Here is a 25,978-nt window from a genome sequence, read left to right on the forward strand (position 1 = left end):
GTCATCAATGTACCGAGAAAAGATTTGGGGGAGGGGGCCTGAGTAGGACTGGAACAAGGAATGTTCGACGTATCCCACAAAAAGACAGGCATGACTAGGACCCATGTAGTTACCCATATTAACAGCTTTTACTTGAAGGAAGTGAGTGGAGTTGGAGGAGAAGTAGTTTAATGTGAGAACAAAGTTCAGCCAGGCGGAGGAGGCTAGTGGTGGATGGGGACTGGTTGGGCCTCTGTTCAAGGAAGAAGCGGAGAGCCCTCAAACTGTCCTGGTGGGGGATGGAGGTGTAGAGAGATTGGACACCCATAGTGAAGAAGAGGCGGTTGGGGCCAGGAAACTTGAAAATTGTCAAAATGGCGTAGGGCGTCAGAATAGTCACAGATGTAGGTGGGAAGAGACTGGACCAGGGGAGAAAAGATAGAGTCAAGATAGGAAGAAATAAGTTCAGTGGGGCAGGAACAGGCTGAAACAATGGGTCTGCCAGAACCGTTCTGTTTGTGGAATTTAGGAAGGAGGTAGGACAGTGACAGGGTTCCCCATGTCCTCAATTTCCACCCCACCAGCCTCCACATCCAGAGGATCATCCTCCGCCATTTCCGCCATGTCCAGCGTGATGCTACTACCAAACTCATCTTCCCCTCCCCTCCCCTGTCAGCATTCCAAAGGGATCGTTCCCACCGCAATACCCTGGTCTGCTCCTCCTTTACCCCAAACACCTCGCCCCCTTCCCATGGCACCTTCCCATGCAATCGCAGGAGGTGTAATACCTGCCCTTGTACGACTTTCAATTTGGTATACTGTATTCACTGATCATAATGTGGTCTCCTGTACTTTGGGGAGACCAAACGCAGATTGGGTGACAACTTTGCGTAACACCTCCGTTTAGTCCGAAATCATGACCCCCAAGCTTCAGATTGCTTGCCCTTTCAACACCCCACCCCCCCTTCTCTCATGCTCCCATCTCTGCCCTGGGCTTGCTACAGTGTTCCAGTGAACATCAACGCAAGCTCGAGGAACAGCATCTCATTTACCGATTGGGCACGCTACAGCCTGCCGGACTGAACATTGAGTTCAGTAATTTCAGAGCATGACGGGCCCCCCTTTTTTATTTTTAGCTCTTTTTTTTAAATTTTATTTTAGTTTTTTTTACCACTTATTTCATGTTTGTGCTTTGGGCCAGGGCTGTTAATTTTCTGTCAGTTAACACCTTCTCTGCACTAACACTTTGTCTTTCAGCACAGCATTAACATACTGTTTGCCTTTGCTCCATGACCTTTTGATCAGTTATTCTCTGTGACTCTGTCCTTTCGACACCTTTCCTTTTGTTCTCTCTTGCCCCACCCCTACTTTATTTGCTTAAAACCTATTACATTTCTAACTTTTGCCAGTTCTGATGAAAGGTCACTGACCTGAAACATTAACTCTGCTTCTCTCTCCACAGATGCTGCCAGACCTGTTGTGTATTTCCAGCATTTCTTTTTATTTTAGATTTCCAGCATCTGCAGTATTTTGCTTTTATATTAGTGGTGGATGCAGGATCCATAGTGGTTTCAAAATGAATTTGGATAAATAGTTTAAAAAGAATGGAACCAAATCAATTACTCTTTCAGAAAGTTGACAGCTGTATTGAGGTGAATGGGCTCCAGCTTTGCTGTAGAAGTCTATGATAACTTAAGTTGGGATTGTTTGATTGTTGTCTTCCTCTCTCACCACCTCCTATATGTGCTTCTTTTGAGTTTGCGTGATTTATTTTGATTCAGAAAGCAAACCCATAAACTAGTTGTCAGTCTCACTGTTTTTTTCATCAGTGAATTGAGAAACCATATTTACAATGCCATTAAACAGTAAAGTATATCACTCAGTTTTTAAAATGATGGACTCTGGGCTGTTTGAATCCAAGAAATTTCAAGTCCTCGATATAGTCATTGAATAAAGCTTCAGTTAATGTTTACTTTCCTGTTGGCATCGTTTTCAGTTTGAAAACTGCTGTCTCAAAGGGGTAGGTGTCTGATCTTCATGTATGAGTTCAGTTACCTTACCCCCATAGTACGTGTACTATATGGGATCTTTAGCAATATGTTAGCTACATTTTTTTCCATTACAAACTATTTCAAATAATTTATGATCGACTTGCATCACAAATCTTTTGGGTGTCACTCCATCACTCTCAGGCCCTCGCGGTCATTTTCGCACTTTCTTACATCATTGTGAACCAAGGAACATTAGTCTCTTAATGTCCAATTACATGCACAAGTTTCTACACATCAGTATGCAGGGAGCTGCTGTGTTTCATTTATCCTTCAGCAGTCCAATATTGCGCTCAATCAGAATCAAGAGCAACATGCTGTCCAGCTGCTTAGAGATGAGGGGTCTCTAAAGCTTCTAACACTATTTGAGAGGAACCACCAGTGAAGTGGAGGAATGCTATAATGAAGCACTTGAATGCCATTGGTATGCTGCAGGGCAGTCCAGATGTCTAGATAGGCCAGGGACTTCCTCTGGTATGTTCAGTTTGTGAATTGCACTGTGTTGCTGTATCCACCATAGTTTTTGTTTTTCAGAAAGACTTGGAAATATTTACTTGTAAGGATGAAACTGAGTCAGATGCTGAAATCCCCTGAGACATAGTAACTTAAACAGGGGCATAGACAGCTGCCAGATGAGAGTTGAGAGATGAATTAATTGGAGACTTTCTGTAATATTTTATTATTGCTATGAAACATCTGTAAATAACCAGAGTGCTTCACATAATTTAAACCTGCAACCCTTCGGAAAACATCATTGAAAGTAGAAGTCCACTGATGGTCTGAAATCTGCCAATATCTTCATTTCAGCACAAATTTATTTTCAATAAAAAATGATTGTCAAATATATTTCAAAAAGCATAAAAGATTTCTGGAACATTATCACTGAAAGTCATTTAGTTTCACCATTATGCCTTACTATGTTTAGTTTATTTTTGTCTTATTCTGTCACCTAATGACCCAGGACTGAGGTAGCCCTCCTTTCAGGTGCTGCTGAATGTGATGGACCTGCAACAGCCAGATTGCTTACTCTGGGCTAGTAATCTCCACACCCTTAGCCTGCTGACTTACCTCCACCTCTGAAGGCATCTGAGAGAACAGAACCAAGTACTTCCTGCTGCTGTCCTGAGGGGAGGCAGAATCCTCACAGCTGTCTCCTGCTCTTCCACCAGGCATGTCTCAGATCTGCAGGAGAACTGGCCTTGGGAATTAACACACATTAGTAATTCCATGTGAAAGAATATGTTGAATATCCTGAAGACTTCCAAAATGGTGCTTTTATCTATCTTGCATTCCTATAGATATTGCGCTCTCTCTCTCTCTCCCTCCCTTTCTCTACATCAATTTCTCAGCCTTCCATGTGCTGTGCAGGATTGCAACTTTGTGCTGCATGACAATATTCAAATAAGTTCACCCAACAATTTCTGAAAGGTCAGCATCTGGTGCAGTTGAAGCCCTACCTTGTGTCCAGCAGCAGGTCATGGGGTTTGGAATTAAAGGTCCGATGTCTCTAAACCACTGTGCCATTCAGTGCCTTACTTGTGCTTTCTTTAACAAACTGAATTATGCATTTTTCCACTTGGCTTCCACATTATTCATGGTGTCAGATCGAAGAATTCAGAACTAAAGACATTTTTATTGTAAGTCCTAAAGTTATGATTAACTTAACATTAAGTTTAAGGCTATGCCTTTTTTGTGCATCACTCGTGTGATTTTGTCTGATTTATAGGCTGTAATTTTGTAAATATTTAGATAATTAGCCAAGTTTCTCTTAAATGTCTTTCCATGTTGAATTAGTTTTTTTATCCACTGTTCACATTTGTAATATCTTTGCACCATTCAGGATGCATTTAGTTTGCTTGCCTATTCCGATCCATGGAACAGTCCAGTTGGATATCAGCTTGATATAGTGCAAAGAGAACCTGTGTGCTCTGCATTGAATAGTGCTATATTAGGTGAGTACAAGTGGTATATTTACAAGTTACTTTAAGTAGGTGATCATCATTGTTAATTGTGTATCAATTGTTTAATTGTATGCAGGTGGAGGGTGTTAACTGGGGTCTTACCTGAGCACTTCTAAGGAGACTGAGACTGATGGAAGGTTTGAGTGAGGAGTTATATGTTTGTAATCCTTTTACTCTGTACAATAAATGTGAAACTGAGTAAAGATAGGCTGCAGCAACCTCCTTCCGCAACAAACATTCTAAAATTTAACACGGTAGCGGACGATGGTTGCCTAAAGCTGAATATTGGAAACTAGGAATTTTCTTTTTACATAGAAAACTAAAATCTCACTGGCTATTGTGGAAAATACAGCAGAAAGCAAGTGCAAATTGTCAGGGTATGATTTCTCTCCGATGTTCTGAGTCTGAATCATATGACCAGTGGAAGAATGAAGTGTATTTGTGGACACGGGTTACGTCCCTACCAAAGAGGAGACCAGGTTTGACCTTGGCATTGTCACTTCCTACCAAAAGTAAAATTAGAAGTAAAATGTTTTGTGAACTGGATGCTCGTCGGTTGGATGGTGATGAAGGTTTGGATCTTCTGTTAGAACTCTTGGATAAAATTTGCAAGAAAGGTGACCTATTGAATACATATAAGGCATGGTCAGACTTGGATAGATTTCGGAAAACAGATGGTTATTCAATGGAGGAATGTATCATGGACCTTAACAGATTGTTTAGAAGATTGAGGAATAAAAACAAAGTGCTGTAAATACTCATCAGGTCTGGCAGCATCTGTGGAGAGAGAAACAGAGTTAACATTTCAGGTCGTAGAGTTATACAGCACAGAAACAGGCCCTTTGGCTCATCGTGTCTGTGCCGGCCATCAAGCACCTGTCTATTCTAATCCTATTTTCCAGCACTTGGCCCGCAGCCTTGTATGCTATGGTGTTACAAGTGCTCATCTAAATACTTCTTAAATGTTGTGAGCGTTCCTGTCTCTACCACCCCTTCGGACAGTGTGTTCCAGATTCCAGCCACCCTCTAGGTGAAGACATTTTTCCTCACATCCCCTCAAAACTTCCTGCCCCTTACCTTAAATCTGTGCCCCCTGGTTGTTGACACCTCCACTAAGGGAAAAAGTTTCTTCCTATCTATCCTATCAATGCCCCTCATAATTTTGTACACCTCAATCAGGTCCCCCCTCAGCCTTCTCAGTTCTAAGGAAAACAACCCCAGCCTATCCAGTCTCTCTTCATAGCTGAAATGCTCCAGCCCAGGCAACATCCTGGTGAATCTCTTCTGCACCCTCACCAGAGAAATCACATCCTTCCTATAGGGTGGTGACCAGAACTGTACACAGTACTCCAGCTGTGGCCTAACTAGCGTTTTGTACAGCTCTATCATAACCTTCCTGCTCTTATATTCTTTGCCTCAGCTAATAAAGGCCAGTATCCCATATGCCTTCCTAACCACCTTATCTACCTGTGCTGCTGCCTTCAGTGATCTATGGACAAGTACACCAAGGTCCCTTTGTACTTCCTAGGGTGCTACCATCCATTGTATATTCCCTTCCCTTGTTAGTCCTCTCAAAATGCATCACATCACACTTCTCAGGATTAAATTCCATTTGCCACTGCTCTGCCCATCTTTCCATTCCATCTGTATCGTTCTGTAATCTAAGGCTTTCCTCCTCACTATTTGCCACACCACCAATTTTTGTGTCATCTGCGAACTTACTGATCATACCTCCTCTATTCACGTCTAAATCATTAATGTACACGCCAAACAGCAAGTGTCCCAGCACCGATCCCTGCAGTACATCACTGGTCACAGGCTTCCACTCACAAAAAGAACCCTCGACCATCACACCCTGCCTCCTGCCACTAAGCCAATTTTGGATCCAATTTGCCAAATTGTCCTGGATCCCATGGGTTCTTACCTTCTTAACCAATCTCCCATGCGGGACCTTATCAAAAGTCTTACTGAAGTGCATTTGAACGACATCAACTGCTTTGCCCTCATCTATACATCTAGTCACCTACTCAAAAAAATTCAATCAAATTAGTTAGACACGATCTCCCCCTGACACAGCCATGCTGAATATCCCTGATTGATCCCTGCCTCTCCAGGTGGAGATTAATCCTGTTCCTCAGAATTTTTTCCAATAGTTTCCCAACCACTGATGTTGGACTCACTGGCCTGTAATTGCCTGGTTTATCCCTGCTGCCATTCTTGAATAATGGTACCACATTCGCTGTCCTCCAGTCCTCTGGTACCTCTCCTGTGGCCAGAGAAGATTTAGAAATTTGTGTCAGAGCCCCTGCTATCTTCTCCTTTGCCTCACATAACAGCCTGGGATACATCTCATCTGGGCCTGGGGATTTATCCATTATTAAGCCCGCTAAAACTGCTAATAGTTCCTCCCTTTCAATGCTAATTTGTTTGTGTATGTGACAATCCCCCTCCCTTATCTCTACAGCTACATCGTCCTTCTCCATAGTGAACACAGATGCAAAGTAATCATTTAAAACCTCACATATGTCCTCTGGCTCCACACACGCATTGCCACTTTGGTCCCTAATGGGTCCTACTCTTTCCCTGGTATCCTCTTGCCCTTAATATAAACGCCTTGGGATTTTCCTTTATTTTGCCCGCCAGTGTTTTTTCATGTCCCCTCTTTGCTCTCCTAATTACTTTTTTAAGTACCCTCTAACACTTTCTATACTCATCTAGGGCCTCTGCTGTTTTCAGTGCTCTCAATCTGCTATAAGCCTCCTTTTTTTTCCTTACCCAATCCTCTATATCCCTTGACATCCAGGGTTCCTAGGACTTGTTGGTCCTACCCTTCACCTTTACAGGAGCATGTTGGCCCTGAACTCTCACTATTTCCTTTTTGGATGACTCCCACTGGTCTGATGTAGACTTTTCTACAAGTAGCTGCTCCCAGTGCGCTTTGGCCAGATCCTATTTTATCATATTGAAATCGTCCTTCCGCCAATTCAGTACTTTTATTTCCGGTCCATCTTTGTCCTTTTCCATAACTACCTTAAATCTTACAGAGTTATGGTCACCATCCCCGAAATGTTCCCCCACTGACACTTCTACCACTTGTCCGGCTTCATTCCCTAGGATTAGGTCCAATACTGCCCCTTCTTTTTTAGGACTTTCTATGTGCTGGCTCAAAAAGTTCTCCTGTATGTACTTGAAGAATTCCGCCCCCTTTAAGCCTTTTGCATTAAGACTATCCCAGTTGATATTGGGGAAGTTGAAATCCCCTACTATTATTACCCTATTATTTTTACACCTCTCTGAGATTTGCCTACATGTCTGCTCCTCTATCTTCCCTGATTGTTTAGAAGCCTGTAGTACACTCCCAGCCAAGTGATTGCCCCCTTTTTGTTTTTGAGTTCTACCCATATGACCTCATTTGAGGAACCTTCTAAGATATCATCCCTCTTTATTGCAGTAATTGACTCCTTGATCAACAGAGCAATGCCACCTCCTCTTTTACACCCTCCCGTCATGCCTGAAGATTCTTATACCCTGGAATATTGAGCTGCCAGTCCTGCCCTTCCCTCAACCATGTCTCTGTGATAGCAATAATATCATATTCCGTGTGTTAGTCAATGCCTTCAATTCATCTGCCTTACTAGTAAGATTCCTTGCATTAAAATAGATGCCATCCAGCCTTGCATTATTCGCAGGTTTTCTAGACCTGTGACCAGTCTGTGACCTTTCATCAGAACTGGCAAAGGTTAGAAATGTAATAGGCTTTGAGCAAGTGAAAAGAGGGAGAGGGAAGAAGAACAAAAGAGAAGGTGTGTGAATGGGCAAAGGGCAGGAGAGATTAAATGACAAACATGTCACGGAACAAAGGCAAAAGGAGTGCATATATGTTGTAAAAGAAAAACATTAGTCCAGAGTGAGTGTTAATGGCAGAATAATGAACAGCTCTGCCCAAAAGCAAAAACCTGTAAAACAAGTTTAAGACAGGCCCATGGTTAAAAAAATAAAATATATTTTTTTAAAAAGCCGTCATACTCTGAAGTTGTTGAACTCAGAGTCCAGAAGGCTGCCTACTCGGAAGATAAAGTGCTGTTCCTCGAGCTTGTGTTGAGGTTCACTGGAACACTGCAGCAGGCCAAGGACAGAAATGTTGGCATGGGTGCACGGTGGTGAATTAAAGAAGATTGAGGAAGTTCAATTTGGAGATCCCTGGTTCAGTGCTAGCATGTAAATTGCTAGATTGTGCTAGGGTGTCGCGAATGGACAGGCTCCTGCTTCTAATTGGGGCTCCGTTCTCGGAAAAAGACTCTGTTAGATCAGATTTCTGCTGCCGTAAAGTTGTTTCTGGGGAAACAGTCATTTCCTTCACCCCTAGTAAAACAAACAGGGCATTCTGTGGTGACACAAAGAATGGAGGACTCAGTGTTTACTAGATTTCGAAATGGTCCAGATACTGGATGCAGGCATAAGTACAATGGTAGAATTAAAGACAGGAGGAATGAGGATGAAAGCACCTTGAGCAGGTCTGACTATTACAGTGGCAGACAGAATTGGAACAGCAAGGAATGCCCAAGGAACAGTTAGTAGATGCTTCAGGCATGACTCAACGTATTATTATGCAATGAACTATCAAAGCAGGGGGGCAGAGTCTTCGAAATAACACATGACAGAGAATTCTGAGGCAGAAGAGGAAGATAATGATGAATCTGAACGAATTGTACTAATGACAAGGAATTTTAGTCCTGTGATTGTTAGTTGTGGATTCATTCAACCATGCTGTATTACATAGTGCTTGCACATCGACAGTATGTGGAACTGATTGGTTACAGTGTTATCTGGATTTACTCAGTAGTGAGGATCAACACAAGTTTAAGGAGTATCAAAGTACTACCAGCTTTAGGTTTGGTGATAACACATTGAGGTCACTGAAGAGAGTAGTAATTCCATGTAAAATAGCTGGAGTAAGCCACTTTATCAGTACTGATGTAGTCTCTAGTGAAATACCTTTACTATTGAATAAAGCTTCAATGAAAAAGGCACAAGTGAAACTTGATATGGAGCATGATAAGTCAGTGAATTTGCAGTTTAGCCAGTCAGGGCATTATTGTATCCCCTTAACAAAACCTGATGTTTCTGATCAGAGTGTTGGAGAAGTATTAATGGCATCAGGTGATAAGAATCAGAGATGAGAAGCACAGATAATTTGCTCACCCTTGTCAGATTAAAAACCCTGCTAAAGGATGCAGTTGTGATTGATGAAGAGTATACAAGGAAAACGGAAGAGGTTAGTGAAAAGCTTTAAATCTGTAAAAAGTATCGGAGGACACCATCACATTGTATTGTAAGCCTTCCATTAGCACGTGACTTTAATGAGGTAGTTGCCATGGATTTAAAGGTGCGGGGCAAAGACAGGAATATTTTCATTATACATTTTATAGACGTAGCAACTAGATTTAGTCTTTCTACAATAATAGTAAGGACAAAAGGGTAATTATAGATAAAATCATGGAGAAATGGTTAGGGACTGGATGTGGGACACCAGCTAAGTTTCTGACTAATGGAGGTGAATTTGTCGGACGAGTTCAGAGACATGTGAAAACATGAATGTTATGGTGATGAATACTGTAGCTGAAAGTCCTTTCAGCAATGGGCTCTGTGAAAGGAATCACAGTGATTGATGAAATGCTGCATAAAATCTTAGCTGCAACCAAACTGCAAGTTGACAACTGCCCTAGCATGAGCAGTTCATGCAAAAAAAAAAGTTGCTTCAGATGGTTGGGGGATATAGTCCCTTTCAATTGCTCTATGGGCGGAATCCCAGATTTCCTTCTGTACTGTGCGACAGTCCTCCTGCTCTAGAAGGTACTACAATTAATCTCATTTTTTCTGCACATTTGAATGCTTTACATGCAGGGAGACAGGCTTTCATCAAGATGTCTCTGAGAAAATTCAGAGAGCTCTGAGGCATTGTGTAAGGCCATCTGAGGCAGACTTTAATTCAGGAGAATTAGTGTGCTATAAAAGAGAGTGTCATAGGCAATGGACGGGCCCTGGTAAGGTCATGATGGTAAGGCAGTAGTTATGATTAGATTAGAGATACAGCACTGAAACAGGCCCTTCGGCCCACCGAGTCTGTGCCGACCATCAACCACCCATTTATACTAATCCTACATTCCTACCAAACATCCCCATCTGTCCCTATATTTCCCTACCACCTACCTACACTAGTGACAATTTATAATGGCCAATTTACCTACCAACCTGCAAGTCTTTTGGCTTGTGGGAGGAAACCGGAGCACCCGGAGAAAACCCACGCAGACACAGGGAGAACTTGCAAACTCCACACAGGCAGTGCCCAGAATCGAACCCGGGTCCCTGGAGCTGTGAGGCTGCAGTGCTAACCACTGCGCCACTGTGCCGCATGGAAATCAAAATCTGCAGTATTTTGCTTTTATTATGGAAATCAAACTGTTCAAGTTCATTTCTCATGCTCAATCGAGGTTAATTACAAAATTTCAGAATCTGAGCAGCTCATAGAGGGGGAACAAGGCATGATTAACATGATAGAATTCTTCATTAAGATGGAGAGTAAGAGAGTTGATTCTGAGTCTAGGGTCCTGAATCTAAATAAAGGAAACTATGAAAGTATGATGCGCGAGTTGGCTATGATAGATTGGGGAACGTTACTTAAAGGGTTGACAGTGGATAGGCAATGGCTAGCATTTAAAGAGCGCATGGATGAATTACAACAATTGTTCATTCCTGTCTGGCACAAAAATAAAACCGGAAGGGTGGCTCAACCGTAGCTTACAAAATGGCCAAAACAAGCAGCAGACCTGAGGTTTGGGAGCAGTTTAGAATTCAGCAAAGGAGGACAAAGGGATTGATTAAGAAGGGGAAAATAGAGTATGAGAGTAAGCTTGCAGGGAACATAAAAACTGACTGTAAAAGCTTCTATAGATATGTGAAGAGAATAAGATTGGTGAAGACAAATGTGGGTCCCTTACAGTCAGAAACGGGGGAATTTATAACGGGGAACAAAGAAATGGCAGACCAATTAAATACATACTTTTGTTCTGCCTTCACAAAGGAGGACACAAATTACCTCCCAGAAATGTTGGGGAACATAGGGTCTAGTGAGAAGGAGGAACTGTATGAAATCAGTATTAGTAGGGAAATGATGTTCGGGAAATTGACAGGATTGAAGGCCGATAAGTCACCAGGGCCTAATAATCTACAATCCAGAGTACTTAAGGAAGTGGCCCTAGAAATAGTAGATGCATTGCTGGTCATTTTTCAAAATTCTATAGACTTTGGAACAGTTCCAACGGATTGGAGGGTAGCTAATGTAACCCCACTACTTAAAAAAAGAGGTAGAGAAAAAACGGGGAATTATAGACCTGACTTCAGTCGTGGGGAAAATGCTAAGAGTCCATTATAAAAGATGTAATTGCAGAGCACTTGGAAAACAGTGACAGGATCGGGCAAAGTCAACATGGATTTATGAAAGGGAAATCATGTTTGACAAATCTACTGGAATTTTTTGAGGATGTAACTAGTAGAATAGATAAGGGAGAACCAGTGGATGTGGTGTATTTGGACTTTCAGAAGGCTTTCGATAAGGTCCCACGTAGATTAGCGTGCAAAATTAAAGCACATGGGATTGGGGGTAAGGTACTGACATGGATAGAAAACTGGTTGGCAGACAGGAAACAAAGAGTAGGAATAAATGGGTCCTTTTCTGAGTGGGGTACCGCAGGGATCTGTGCTAGGACCCCAGCTATTAACAATATATGTTAATGATATAGATGAGGGAATTAAATGTAATATATCCAAGTTTGCAGATGACACAAAGCTGGGTGGGAGTGTGAGCTGTGGGAGAAACTCCAGTGTGATTTGGACAGGTTGGGTGAGTGGGCAAATACATGGCAGATGCAGTTTAATGTGGATAAATGTGAGTTATCCACTTTGGTGGCAAAAACAGGAAGGCAGATTATTATCTGAACGGCGATAGATTGGGAAAGGGGGAGGTGCAGCGAGACCTGGATGTCCTTGTGCACCAGTCGCTGAAAGTAAGTATTCAGGTGCAGCAGGCAGTTGGCCTTCATAGCGAGAGGTTTCGAGTACAGGACCAAGGATGTCTTGCTGCAATTATATGAAGCCTTGGTGTGACCACACCTTGAGTATTGTGTACAGTTTTGGTCTCCTTATCTGAGGAAGGATGTTCTTGCTATGGAGGGAGTGCAGCAAAGGTTCACCAGGCTGATTCCTGGGATGGCAGGACTGACGTATGAAGAGAGATTGGGTCGATTACTCTTGTATTCGCCAGAGTTTAGAAGAATGAGAGGGAATCTCATAGAAACCTACAAAATTCTAACAGGACTGGACAGACTAGATGCAGGAAGGATGTTCCTGATGGCTGGAGATTCCAGGACCAAGGGTCACAGTCTAAGTATAAGGGGTAAGCCATTTAGGACTGAGATGAGAGATTTCTTCACCCAGAGAGTGGTGAACCAGTGGAATTCTCTACCACGGAAAACAGTTGAGACCTAGTCATTAAATATATTCAAGAAAGAGTTAGATATAAAAGCAAAATACTGCAGATGCTGGAAATCTGAAATAAAAACAAGAAATGCTGGAACCACTCCACAGGTCTGGCCGCATCTGTGGAAAGAGAAGCAGAGTTAATGTTTCGGGTCAGTGACCCTTCTTCGGAACTCAGAGTTAGATATAGTTCTTAGGGCTGAAGGGATCAAGGGATACGGGGAGAAAGCGGGAGCAGGGTACAGAGTTTGGATGATCAGCCATGATCGTATTGAATGGCAGAGCAGGCTCGAAGGGCCAAATGGCCTATTCCTGCTCCTATTTTTCTACGTTTCTACGGAACCTTGTTCCTCCAATGATCGTGTTTTGTGATGAAGATCCTGAGGAACAAAATGAGTACGTTCAAGGGTTGGATAGCAATGTGAGCGATCATGACACTCAAGAAAGAGCTATCGCATCCGAAGGCTAATTGTCCCAAGCAGGTACTCGGGTAACATAAATAGAGGGATGCAACAATTGTGGGACATGCAGCAAAATCTGCTGGCAAGTTTAAATGTTGATTGAACGTTCAAGATGATGGTCAAGAAGCAAGGTCCATGGACAGGCAGAATGAGGTGAAAGGGTGGAGAGTAAAAAAGCACAGTGCAAGTACTAATAATGGGTCTGGAAGTGACTCTTGTGTCAGGAAACAATTCCGTACTGGAGAGTCTCCGATAGTGGTGTGTGGGAGATCTTACGGCAGTAGTCCAGAAAGATATCACAGTGCTAATAGAGGCCGTAGTTTGAATAGATTCCACAATGAAATGAAGGCTAGAGAGCAGTCTCAGAATAAAACTAGAAGCAGAAGTCCTCATGACTGTGAAGTTTTAGTGGCTGCCAATAAATTTGAGGATAAACTAATAAGAAGCAAAATATAAGGAATTAGAAAGTTTAGTGTTTATTCTGAGGCACCAGATAGGGGACAGCCAGCCTTGTCACATAGTTGGATTTGTACTGAAAAAGTCTTTCCCGATGGGACTTATAAAGTTAAAGCGAGGTTAGTTTTGCAGGGTTTTGAAGAGCGACTGGGTGATATTGATGTTAGAGTGGACACTCCCACATTTGGAAAAGTAATCTTGACAATCATATTGATCTAAGTTTTATTGTAAAAGAAAGAAGGGAATCTGTTAATTGGTTATCAGTTGTTTTAATTATATGCAGGTGGAGGGTGTTAACTGGGGCCTTACTTGAGCACTTATAAGGAGACTAACTGAGACTGGTGGAAGTTTTTGAGTGTGGAGCTCCATGTTTGTAATCGTTTTTTACTCTGTACAATAAATGTGAAACTGTAAAGATAGGCTCCAGCATTATCCTTCCACAACAAGCGTTCTGGAATTTAACAATCAGGACTTTTAGATCTAAAACTGCATCTTTCAAACTGGGTGTTAACCCTTTCTGTTGCCTATAAAGCATGATCAAATGAGAGAAGGCTGTTTAATTCATCAAGCTATAGCCTACAGGCCTGATCGAACAAACTGAGGATAGACATTACCCTCTTTAAGGTTAATAAAAGCAAAATACTGCAAATTCTCAAAATCTGAAATTTAAAAAAAAAAATGCTGGGAATACTCAGCAGGTCTGGCAGGATCTGTGGAGAAAACAAAGTTCTGATGAAAGATAACAGACCTGAAACATTAACTGTTTCTCTCTCCACAGATCCTGCCAGACCTGCTGAGTATTTTCCCCTCTTAAGGTTAATTGGGTGTCGTAAAATTCTGCTGAGTACTGTGATCCTCAAAAGTTAATGCATAAAATATCAATACTACACTTCAATAGCCAACCCTAACCAACTGCCTAACACAATAACAGTTGATCATTTCCATCGGCTCTAATCCCACTGCTTTCCACTCCCGCTTTCTGGTTTAGACTAGGTAAGGTTTATATAGGAACGTCACTCGGGTGATTTCAACCACCATCTCAACTCATCATGTGGTCTTTCCTGAGTTCATTGCCCTCTTATCTTCCCTAGATATTTCCCTCCATGTAAACACCCCAACCCATATTCATGGCCATCCCCTTGACCTTGCCATCTCATGTGGTCTTGTTACTCCCATCATATCCATTGGGACTGCTTTCCTGCTACATTTTGGTTTCTTACTTTAAGCACCAAAATACACAGACATGCATTGTAACAACCACAGAATCGGGTCTTTAACAAGCTGGTATTCCACAGTCCAACGTGAATACTGAGGCAAGTCAAGCCACACAATTCCAGTATGATTACATGATTCTTTATTGAGTTCCCGATTCGCTAAGAACTCAGGTACATCGCTTTCCACAATCCAGTGTGACTACAACATACAATGGTTCACTCAAAACTCTTTTATACCAATTCTACCTTTGATTTCTACATTTCATGTATACTACCACTAAATCACAATATATCAAAAGACACAATGAAGAATAGAATATTATCAGTATGGAGCCAGGACTTAAATTTAGCCGATCTTGACCTCTGCTAATCATCCATGGTTATATGGTCCGCTTAAGCTCTTCCAATCACTTTATTACTATAAACACAGTAGCCAGAATATCTCCCCAGACACTCAAGACATGAATGAATGACCTTCACACATTCCTTTAATTCCTTATCTGTGCCTTGGGAAACTCAGCATCCCTGTTCAGCAGAAAGCTGTTTTAACTCATTGTGTACTGATCCCACAAACAGCCCAATACATTGAGGTACACTGGTAGTGTGAACCCACATTCATACAGTATCAATCACAGGCCATCTCTGACCTCTTCCTTGTATCACTTTCCACCCGCATTTCCTTTCCACAACCCAACCCTACCACCTCCTGTATCCACCCCTGGAAAAATCCATCCCCCAATTCACTTACAGCTGAACTTTCAAAATCCCAACCATCTATCCTTAGCCACAACATTGCTGCATATACTGATTGCTCAACCTCCACCTTTGATGCCCTAATCCCCAATAAAGCATTACTTTGTCACATCCGGGCTGCTTCCCCTGGTACCGCCCTCATCTCCGCTCCCTTAAATCCTGGGGATACATCCTTAAAAGGATATAGCGAGCAACTGATTTTGCCCGTTCACTGCCAGATCTGGTGGTGACTATGTAAATCATTATCGGGTCCTGCTTTTGTCGGCGCAAACTGCTCGCTATTCTGGTTTGCAAAGAAAACCCCTGACTTATATTTCCTACTGCAAAACATCTTTTTAAATCCGTCTCCTCTACCCTCACCTCCACCCTCACCTCCAGCAACAAGTGCGAGGAGCTCATGGACTTATTTGTCACGAAGATCAAGACCATCCGATCAGCTGCCTCGGCTGTGTCCCTCCCTTCCACTAGCCCACTGGACCAAACCTCCTCTTAGCCCCCCCGTCCTAGCACTGAACTCATTCCTTTCTCTAGTTTCTCTCCTACCTCCCTTCATGCTCTCGCTGAGCTCATTTTATCCATGAGATCCACCTCCTACTCCCTTGATCCAATTCACACTAAACTGCTGACCACCCAACATCCCCTCCTAGACCCCATATAGCAGATAGCGTTAACGATTCTTTTCAGGTGTTATCTCTCCTTTTTTAAATCTTCCCTCTCTTCAAAAGGCCAACCCTTGACCTCCCCCACCCCCATTCTTGTAAACTGCATCTCCAATCTCCCTTTCCTGTCCAAAGCCCTTTAACGTGTTGTCACCTCCATGCCCATCTTTCCCGGAACTGCAGTTCTCAGTCAAGCAACTCCTTGATTTTAAAATTCTTGTTTTCGAATCCCTCCATGGTGTCGCCCCTCCCTATCTCTGTAATCTCCTCCAGCCCCACAACCCTCCATGATATCTGCGCTCCTCTAATTCTGGCTTCTTGCACATCCCCAATTTTAATCACTCCACCTTCAGTTGCCTAGGCCCTAAATTCTGGAATTCCCACCCGAAACCTCTCCGAGTCTCTACCTCTTTCTTCCTTTAAGACTGTCCTTCAGACCTACCTCTTTGACCAAGTTTTTGGCCATCTGCCCCATAACACCTTATTTAACTCAGTATCTAATTTTGCTTTATTACATTAAAGGCACAATATAAACACATGTTGATAACACCAGATGATTTCAGTGAGTGCCTTACTGTACCAGCACTAGTTTTCCAATCTTGATTTTTCTTCATCTATGCAGTGTCAAGGCTGACGAAAGATCATGTGGCCAATCGAAGCCCATTTGTCTCGTTTGCATTATAGTATCCAACTCACGAACAACCATATTTTTTGTTCTGTTACTCCCCTTGTGCATTATTCCAAATAGGTTTTTCACTGAGTAATGGAGTTCTTCCTAATGCCTGCTTTTAAATTTAGCTTGTTTGTTCGTTGCTGTCATCTTCATCCCAGAAGGTTGACTGCCATGGATCGCCATCTCTGTCTGTCCTGTGCTGTCCTTGTACATTCCACGTAGGTCAACTGCATCCAGTCCATTATATCTGTCATCCATTTTCTTCTTTGCTTCCTTCTCTTATGTTTGCCATCGATGCTTCCTTCCAATAATTGTCTCTGTCTACCTTCTGCTCTAATGATGTGACCAAAGTATTATATCTTTCTCTCTTTGATGTTATGCACTAATTTCATCTTTACTCCAGTCATTTCCAGCACTTCCTCATTCGTCTTTCTGTGTAGAATATGCAGAACATCCTCCATATGTCCATATTTCAAATGCATTCAGCTTATCAATGGTCTCTGTTTGTTGTCCATGTCTCCAAAGCATATAACATAGATGACAAAATGTAGCACCTCAGCATTCTTTTCCTAAGATTCAAAGTCAGCTTCTTTGATGTTAACAGGTCCTTCATACTAACAAAGCTGGTCTTGGCTATCTCAATTCTCCTTCAGATCTCACAATCACATCTCCCATCATTTGTCATAATCTGCCCAAGGTATGTAAACCTTTTCAGTTGTTTCAGGACTTGTCCATTTACTTCAAGTTTCACTTCCAGGGTTAGGTCTCTGCTTATCACCATTGTCTTGATTTTCTTCACATTCATTCTTAATCCATATTCCATAGTCCTTGCATTCATTTTGTTCACCATTTCCTGTAGTGTCTATTCTGACTTTGCAATCAGTGCAGTGTCTTGTGTATCTCAAGTTGTTAATGTTCAACCCACCAATATTGCAACCTGGTAGATGTTCTATGTCTCTGAAGATAGCTTCACTGTACAGGTTGAACAGTTTTGGGGACTTGACACAGCCCTGACGCACCCCTCTTTTGATAGGAAAACTGTCTAACAAGCCACTATTAAGTCTCATCACCGCTGATTGCTTCCAGTATAGATTCTGAATTATCCTTTTATCGTTTGTCAATTTCTAGTTTGTTTAAGCACTCCATTATTTTCTGATGGTAGACTCTATCTAATGCCTTCTCGTGGTCTGTAAAGCACGCGCGCACACACGTTTTTGTACTTCCAGGTATCTTTCGATTACTACTCAAGTTAAAGATGCCCTCTCTTGTTCCTTTCTTTGGTCTGAATCCTGCCTGACTGTCATCTATCTCTACTTCTATAGACTGGCCATTTCTTTCTGATAAAACAAAGAGTAGGAATAAATAGGTCTTTTTCCGAGTGGTAGGCAGTGACTAGTGGGGTACCCGCAGGGATCAGTGTGAGGTTATCCACTTCGGTGGCAAAAACAGGAAGGCCAATTATTATCTGAACGGTGATAGAATGGGAAAGGGGAGGTGCAGCAAGACCTGGGTGTCCTTGTGCACCAGTGGCTGAAAGTAAGCTTGCAGGTTCAGCAGGCAGTTAAGAGGGCAAATGGTATGTTGGCCTTCATAGCGAGAGGATTCGAGTACAGGAGCAGGGATGTCTTGCTGCCATTATATAAGGCCTTGGTGAGGACACACCTCGAGTATTGTGTGCAGTTTTGGTCTCCTCATCTGTGGAAGGATGTTCTTGCTATGGAGGGAGTGCAGCGAAGGTTCACCAGACTGATTCCTGGGATGGCAGGACTGATGTATGAAGAGAGATTGGGTCGATTAGGCTTGTATTCGCTAGAGTTCAGAAGAATGAGAGGGGATCTCATAGAAACGTACAAAATTCTAACAGGACTGGACAGACTAGATGCAGGAAGGATGTTCCGGATGGCGGGGGAATCCAGGACCAGGGGTCACAGTCTAAGGATAAGGGGTGTAAGCCATTTAGGACTGAGATGAGGAGAGATTTCTTCACCCAGAGAGTGGTGAACCTGTGGAACGCTCTACCACGGAAAGCAGTTGAGACCAAATCATTAAATATATTCAAGAAAGAGTTAGATATAGTTCTTGGGGCTAAAGGGATCAAGGGTTACGGGGAGAAAGCAGGAACAGGGTACAGAGTTTGGATGATCAGCCATGATCGTATTAAATGGCGGGGCAGGCTCGAAGGGCCGAATGGCCTACTCCTATTTTCTGTGTTTCTAAATCATTTTCACCACATGGCTCATGAGGCTTATTGTCCTGTGCCTGAACACTGTAGGGCTGTTGGTTTCTTTGGGAGCTTAATGAACACTAACCACATAAGATCCACAGGTATGAATCCTGTTCTGTAAATTTAGTTGCAGAGGTCTATCAGTATCCCAATGTTAACATCATTCAGGGCTTTCAGGCATTCTGTTGGTATCTGATCAATCCCAGGTGCTTGCTTGCTTTCTTTTGGATTGCTGCACTGACTTCTGTCTCTATTATCTCTGGTCCTTCTCTTCCTTCTGGTGGTACCAATGCACTTCTGTTTTCAATGTCATGCAGCTCACTGTTGTACTCCACCCATCGTTTATCTACCCTTTCTTTTTGAAAGAGAAGTTCACCTTCCTTGCTCCTTTTACAGCCGCTATTTGTGGTTCTTTTCTTATCTCAGTGCTTTAACTTTCTCATGCAATGCTGTCATTGTTCCCTTTTCCTTGGCTGTCCTGCATCCTTTCCTTCTCTGTCTTTCTATTTTGTCGTATTCTTCTTTATTATTCTGTCTCCTTTTCTCCATCATATTTAATATTTCATCAGTCATCCACTCTTGAGGTTTCCTCCTCTCTTTCTTGGGGACCATCTCAGTTACTGCATATTTGATGCCGTGTTTCAATCTTTTCCCGATGCCTTTCTGTTGTTTCCTCCTCACTAAGATCTTGCACTGTCCCTTCCTGAAGTAAAGCTTCATACTTGTTAGTAACTGCCACAGCATACTTCTTCATCACCTCTTCCCTTCTCAGCCTGGCTTGATCTTCCATGGGATTCCTTTTCAGGATTTCCAGTCTGATCATTGTCTTCATTACGAGCAGGCAGTGATCTGAATTGATGTCTGCACCTGGGTGAGTGAAGGCATTCTTGATGCTGTTCTTGTATCTTTCATTGACCATCAGAAAATCTGTTTGATTTTTGTGAACATCTCCTGGACTCTTCCGGGTGTACAGTCTTCTTGGGTGTTGTTTGAAGAGTGTATTCAAGATGACCAAGTAGTTTTCCTCACAGTATTGTATCAGGCGTTCATCTCTGCTGTTCTTCGTTCCTAGTCTATAAGCTCCTACCACATTTCCATGTCCCCCTTTGCCAACCTTTGCATTCAGATCACCCATGACTATCAAGATATCTCCACTCTTCACCTGCTTCAGTGCTTTTTGCACCTCCTCATAGAATGCCTCCACTTCTTCATCACTGTGATCCTGCGTGGGCCCATTCAGTTGTAAACACACTATTCATTGGTTTCCCTTTAAATTTTGCCATAATCACTCTCTTTGATATTGGCCAGTATCCCTGCATGGTTCTTGCTACCTCCTTTGTCATCATTATTCCAACTCCATTCTTACATTCTCTACCACCTGAGAAGGTCAATACCCACTTCCCTTTGTCTATTTTCCCAGATTCCGTACAAATAACTTCTGCCAAAGCTAAAATGTCAATGTTGTGTATTAATGTCTCTTTCAGGCAGTTCTGCATTTTACCACTCTGGTAGAGTGTCCTCCCATTTCCATGTTCAGATTTTCAAGAGTTGTTTGGGTTTGAGAGTAGCATCATCAGATGGTGACCATTGGGCTGCCCTCGTCATTCACCTGGCTATTCCTACTTCCTAGCAAGTCGTCTGCATCCCTGTTCCTATTTACAGTAGACATCTCTGCAGGGGGCCCAGGTCTGCCTACATCACAACTACTGTCTGAACTGATTCCATGATTAACTATGGGTGAATACTTGGTGTCTCTTCCAAGGTGACTGGCCATTTGTACTTAAGCATCATGACTCTGCCCTAGATGTATTTCACGTTTTGCTGTCAAGCCTTCTGAGCCATTGACTTGAGTAGTGAGTTCTTCTGCCTCAGCTGCCGGTCCAGGCGTCGTCCACTTGAAAAGGGCAGCACCCCTTATACAGCATCTAGTGAAGTTGCTGTGCCCTCTCACTTAGTCTTTAACCCCAGCCGAGGCAAGGTCCCATGGTGCCCGCTGGTGTGCTCTACCAGCTCCTTGGAGGCGTAAGTAAGAGATGCATAGCAGTGGGAGATCATTGGTCCTTGTCCACACCCATGCTGTCATGGACATGCAGCTGACCAGGGTACAAAGGGACTACACTTCTCATACTACACCATATACCCTTAAATTTAATTGTTGTGACTTTAAATTTGTTCTCGAGTCCTACTTTCCTGGCTTGATTTGAAGTAATACCTTTTCTCTCATCCCACATCCAGTGTGCAGTAACGACTTGAATTCCTCTGTATCTTTCTCTTTCCCTCCCAACCCACCACATCCCCACTATAAAAGGGGGGAGATTAATGCTAAGGGAAGGGAAGAGGAAATTGAGATGGTAAACTGAAGATCATATTGCACTGTGGATAGATTGCAACCCTGTTGCTTCTGTTCTAGTCTAGTCCCAAGATCCAATTTTTATTGGCATGTATAGAAAGCTATAGAAGACTGTCTGACCTTAGTTACTGCAGGTCAGGTCCTATGCCTATAAACTTGCCTAAATGGTCAATTGCAAAAAGGAGGCATCCTTCCTCTGAGCCCCAGAAAGGATCAGCGGATAACATAGAAAGTGGAAACCATTAAGCTGCAGTCCTGTGACTGAAGCCCCACAAGTGGTAATACCCAACTTCTTGTCAAATTGTCCTGTCCCTTTAAAAGAAAATATATCCTAATGAATATACAATTGTGCCAAAATCCTAGGTTTAAGTAAAAACAGAAAGTGCTGGAAATACTCAGTAGGTTGGACTGCATCTATGCAGAGAGAAACAGACTTAATGTTACAGGTCGATGACCATCAGTTCTGATGAAGGGTCATCGACCTGTGAGGTCATCCACTTTGTTAGGAAAAATAAAAATTATTATTTAGATGGAGAAAGACTACAAAATACTGCAGTACAGAGGGATCTGGGTGTTCTTGTGCATGAAACACAAAAGGTTAGCATGCACAGTGGCGCAGTGGTTAGCACCGCAGCCTCACAGCTCCAGCGACCCGGGTTCAATTCTGGGTACTGCCTGTGTGGAGTTTGCAAGTTCTCCCTGTGTCTGCGTGGGTTTCCTCCGGGTGCTCCGGTTTCCTCCCACATGCCAAAAGACTTGCAGGTTGGTAGGTAAATTGGCCATTATAAATTGCCCCTAGTATAGGTAGGTGGTAGGGAAATATAGGGACAGGTGGGGATGTGGTAGGAATATGGGATTAGTGTAGCATTAGTATAAATGGGTGGTTGATGGTCGGCACAGACTCGGTGGGCCGAAGGGCCTGTTTCAGTGCTGTATCTCTTTTTAAAAAAAAAAAAGGTGCAGCAAGTAATTAGGAAGGCAAATGGAATTTTGGCCTTTATTGCTAGGGGGTTAGAGTTTAAAAATAGGGAAGTCCTGTTACAACTGTACAGGGTGTTGGTGAGGCCACACCTGGAGTACTGTGTATTTAAAGAAGGATATACTAGCATTGGAGGCAGTTCAGAAAAGGTTCACTAGGCTGATTCCTTGGATGAAGGGGCTGTCTTATCAAGAATGGCTAAACAGGTTAGGCCTTTATTCATTGGAGTTTAGAAGAATGAGAGGTGATCTTACAGAAACATATAAGATTTTAAGGGGGCTCGACAGGGTAGATGTTGAGAAGATGTTTCCACTAGTGGGGGAATCTCGAACTAGGGGACATAATTACAGAATAAGGGGGCACACATTTAAAACTGAGATGCGAAGGAATTTCTTCTCTGAGGGTAGTGAATCTCTGGAATTCTCTGCCTCAGAGAGTTGTGGAGGCTAGGTCATTAAATGTATTTAAGGAGGAGGTAGATAAATTTTTGAAATTTCGGGGAGTCGCGGAGCAGGCCCGAAAGAGGCGTTGAGGCCTGGGACAGATCAGCCATGATCTTATTGAATGGCGGGGCAGGCTTGAGGGGCTGAATGGCCTACTCCTGCTCCTATTTCTTATGTTCTTATGACCTGCTGAGTATTTCCAGCACTTTGTTTTTATTTCAGGTTTCAAGCATCTGCAGTATTTTGCTTTTATCCCAGTTTTAAGTGTCTTGCACTGCATTCTCTTATATGCAGTAATGCTATACAGTAACTGTGATCATCTGAAATTTAAAAATTGTAAGTAGTAAGATTTGTCTAAACATATCTTTTATTCCTTCTGTAAACACATGTATGAGAGCAATCCCTTTGTGAGATACCAATATTTAACATTTTAATTTTTGAGAAAGAAAGTGAATAAACTTTACACATTTGTAGCTAATTATCAAGTTGGCTTATTTAGAAGCTCTCTTGCCTTGGAATCAGAAGATTCAAGCTGTACAGGTATTGAGCCGTTGTCAGTCTTTGGAAGATATATTGCACAAGATTTCATTGTCAATATTTAAAAAACAAAGCAAGGAATTCTGGCTTTTTTTGACAAAAGAGCATTAACTGGTTGTTTATCTCAATTGCTAATTATGGGATGTTGGTTTTGTGTAAATTGGTGGAGCATAGTGCTATTCTTTGGAATGTACAGCATGCATCAAATAGTTTGTTACACTGAATGTTGTATAATCCCTAAATTGACATGATTGTTTGTAGTTTTCATTCACTGCATTGAAGTTGCAACCAAATTTGCTTATTTTGTCTTTCCTATTTCAGAGTCTCACAATCTGCCAAAGCAACCCCCACTGGCTCTCGCCATTGGTCAGGCTTCAAAGTGTTTGGAGTTGATGGCCCGATTGGGAATCGGTTCATGTGCGTTTGCCACAGTGGAAGAATATTTGCACTAGCTATGCATTTGTACAGCTCATTCCAGAGCTACCTTAACATTAGTGACCATATTCAGCACCAGGTCTGCTCAAGGGAAACTGACTTTTAATTTCCAATGATCTTTTGGGGACAGATCGTAAATGTCACTCTACTTCTGCTTCCTAGTTTACAGCATGGTCCAGCTGTTTTCTAACTTATATGCACAGTTCATTGACATGTTTTGCATTTTTTTATAGCAATGTCTGGAGGAGTTGTAACAGTGTAGTATGTATATCTGTTTCAGTGGAACATAACTGTGCTTCCTTTTTAATTCCTCAAACATGTCAAAAGGTTTTCATCTGAAGTGGGCTGATTGAGGCTCCAGCTGAAATAAATGGTCCATCATATGAGACAGTGTCATTCATTCTTAAATATTTGGAAGAGAAAAACTAATTGGCTAAAAACACGGTTTAAAAAAAAATTAATTAAAATTAAAGTGAGAATGTGTGAATAAAAGTATTTAGTTACAGATTAAAACCAAAAAACTAGGTTTTTTGTACTTTATTAAAATGTATCTTTTGTGATAAACCAAAATTTAAAATTGCTGTTGTGTGAGTGGATCTCCAATAGTGAGCATGTCTAATACAAAATGGATAAAAACATTTTCCATCCATCTGATGTACATCAAAAAAGTTAAATGCTTGAGTAATTTGGTAGATCTTTTAAGTATAGATGGATGGAGGGAGAGTGAAGACTTTTTCCCCCCCAGAGAGTATTGTAAATCTTCATTACTCAGGAGCTGAATGGACAGTCTCAACACTTGTGAACGATTGCAGCGTTGGTCCCAGTGTTTTTTTTTTCTCCCCAGATTGTCTGTGTGCATATGCTCTCAATCTCCACCTGTTCCTCCCTGCCACCTCCCTGAACATTGTTTAAATGCAGAGAAATCCATTCTACACCCATCATTTTAACCATTGTAAAATAACAGTGTTAAGTACTTGTCAACACATTGTGTGGTAATGACATTATTTATATTAAACCAAATACTTAGTCAAAATCTGCAATGTCTTAATTTAAACTTTGTACACTCTGCATTTTTAAGCAGTGCTTGAGTGAGTACTATACTGCAATAAACAAATGTATGAATCGTAATTAATCAGCTATTAAAGATTTAAATCTATTGAAATGGGTAGTGTTTATTTACTAGTCAAACAACATTGTCTACATACTGAAAATGGAAACTTTTTAAAACTGTTCACCATGGTAGGCCACATAACTGCCTTACCCTCCAGCACGCTCCTCCAGGAAGCTTCACCTTGTGCAAAATTCATGAATATTCAATCCCTGACTCGTATCCTCCTGACAGCACTTGCTTTTACTTTTGAGGCAAGATGCTGACGTGATTTGGCTCAGCAATCGCCCCACATGTCACAGCTTATTGAAATGTGTAGTCTCTGAAGCAAATATTTTAAATGCACTATTCTCAAGTATTTTAAACATACTCCAGATTTATATTGCTATCTTTTCTAACCATGTCATATAAGTATCACAGGGCAGGCTGATTTGTAACTTAGTCTCTGTTGTGACACTGGAATCATTTGTCTATGGGGGACATTTTTTTTTATTTCCCCTTAATCCAAGAAAAGTCAATTGAAGTTGCTTTTGTCATTGTGGTGACAATCAGTGCTATTTATTTCCACTGGCTTTTCTTACAACTGTAAAAAAAAACTCCAGTTGTAATGTTGGCCAACTCCACCAAACATTGATTATCTGGTCATTTACCAGTGCTGTTTGTGGGACCTTGCTGTGTGCAAATTAGCTGCTGCATTTCCCTACAACAGTAACTACAGTTACTTATTTAGGTCTAAAGTGCTTTGGGGCATCCTGAGATCATGAGAAATGCCATACAGGAACAAGTTCATTTATAATGTGCATATTAATTCATGATATTGTATTGAATACTGGTTACATGACTCTTTATTCATGACTATCCTGTTGTAAGCTATTGTGGTAATTAACATTGTATATTTCTTCAAGGAAAAATTACAACTGAACAAAATATCTGCAGTAATAAAATATTACATGAATATTTTACTGGATATAAAATTGTGTGGTTCCCAAAATGTTAATTTGTTGGTTTGGGGGAAGGGGATATAATGAACAAAACATATAAATGCTTAAGGCAGTTCAGGTGTGACTTAATGAAAATGCACTAGGCACTTAGCAGTTGCAACTAGCAAATCTGAGTTTTCAGTATCTCTTGCCTAATTAATGAATTGTATCTTCTGAGCAGAT

The 25,978-nt window shown here is 41.9% G+C and overlaps 1 protein-coding gene across 1 annotated transcript in view; it reads left to right on the forward strand.

Moving 5' to 3' along the window:
* The window catches only part of LOC137380590 (ran-binding protein 9-like), a 151,223-nt gene extending 125,453 nt beyond the window's left edge, over positions 1-25,770 (forward strand). Inside the window, exons 7-9 of the mRNA XM_068052634.1 lie at positions 1,761-1,782; positions 3,868-3,979; positions 23,594-25,770. Of these exons, the coding sequence (XP_067908735.1) occupies positions 1,761-1,782; positions 3,868-3,979; positions 23,594-23,724 (265 nt within the window). The 3' untranslated portion in view covers positions 23,725-25,770. The remainder of the gene's footprint in view (positions 1-1,760; positions 1,783-3,867; positions 3,980-23,593) is intronic.
* The last annotated feature ends 208 nt before the right edge of the window (positions 25,771-25,978 follow it).

Source organism: Heterodontus francisci, chromosome 2 (genome assembly GCF_036365525.1).
Source record: "Heterodontus francisci isolate sHetFra1 chromosome 2, sHetFra1.hap1, whole genome shotgun sequence".
Classification (NCBI taxonomy): domain Eukaryota; kingdom Metazoa; phylum Chordata; class Chondrichthyes; order Heterodontiformes; family Heterodontidae; genus Heterodontus; species Heterodontus francisci.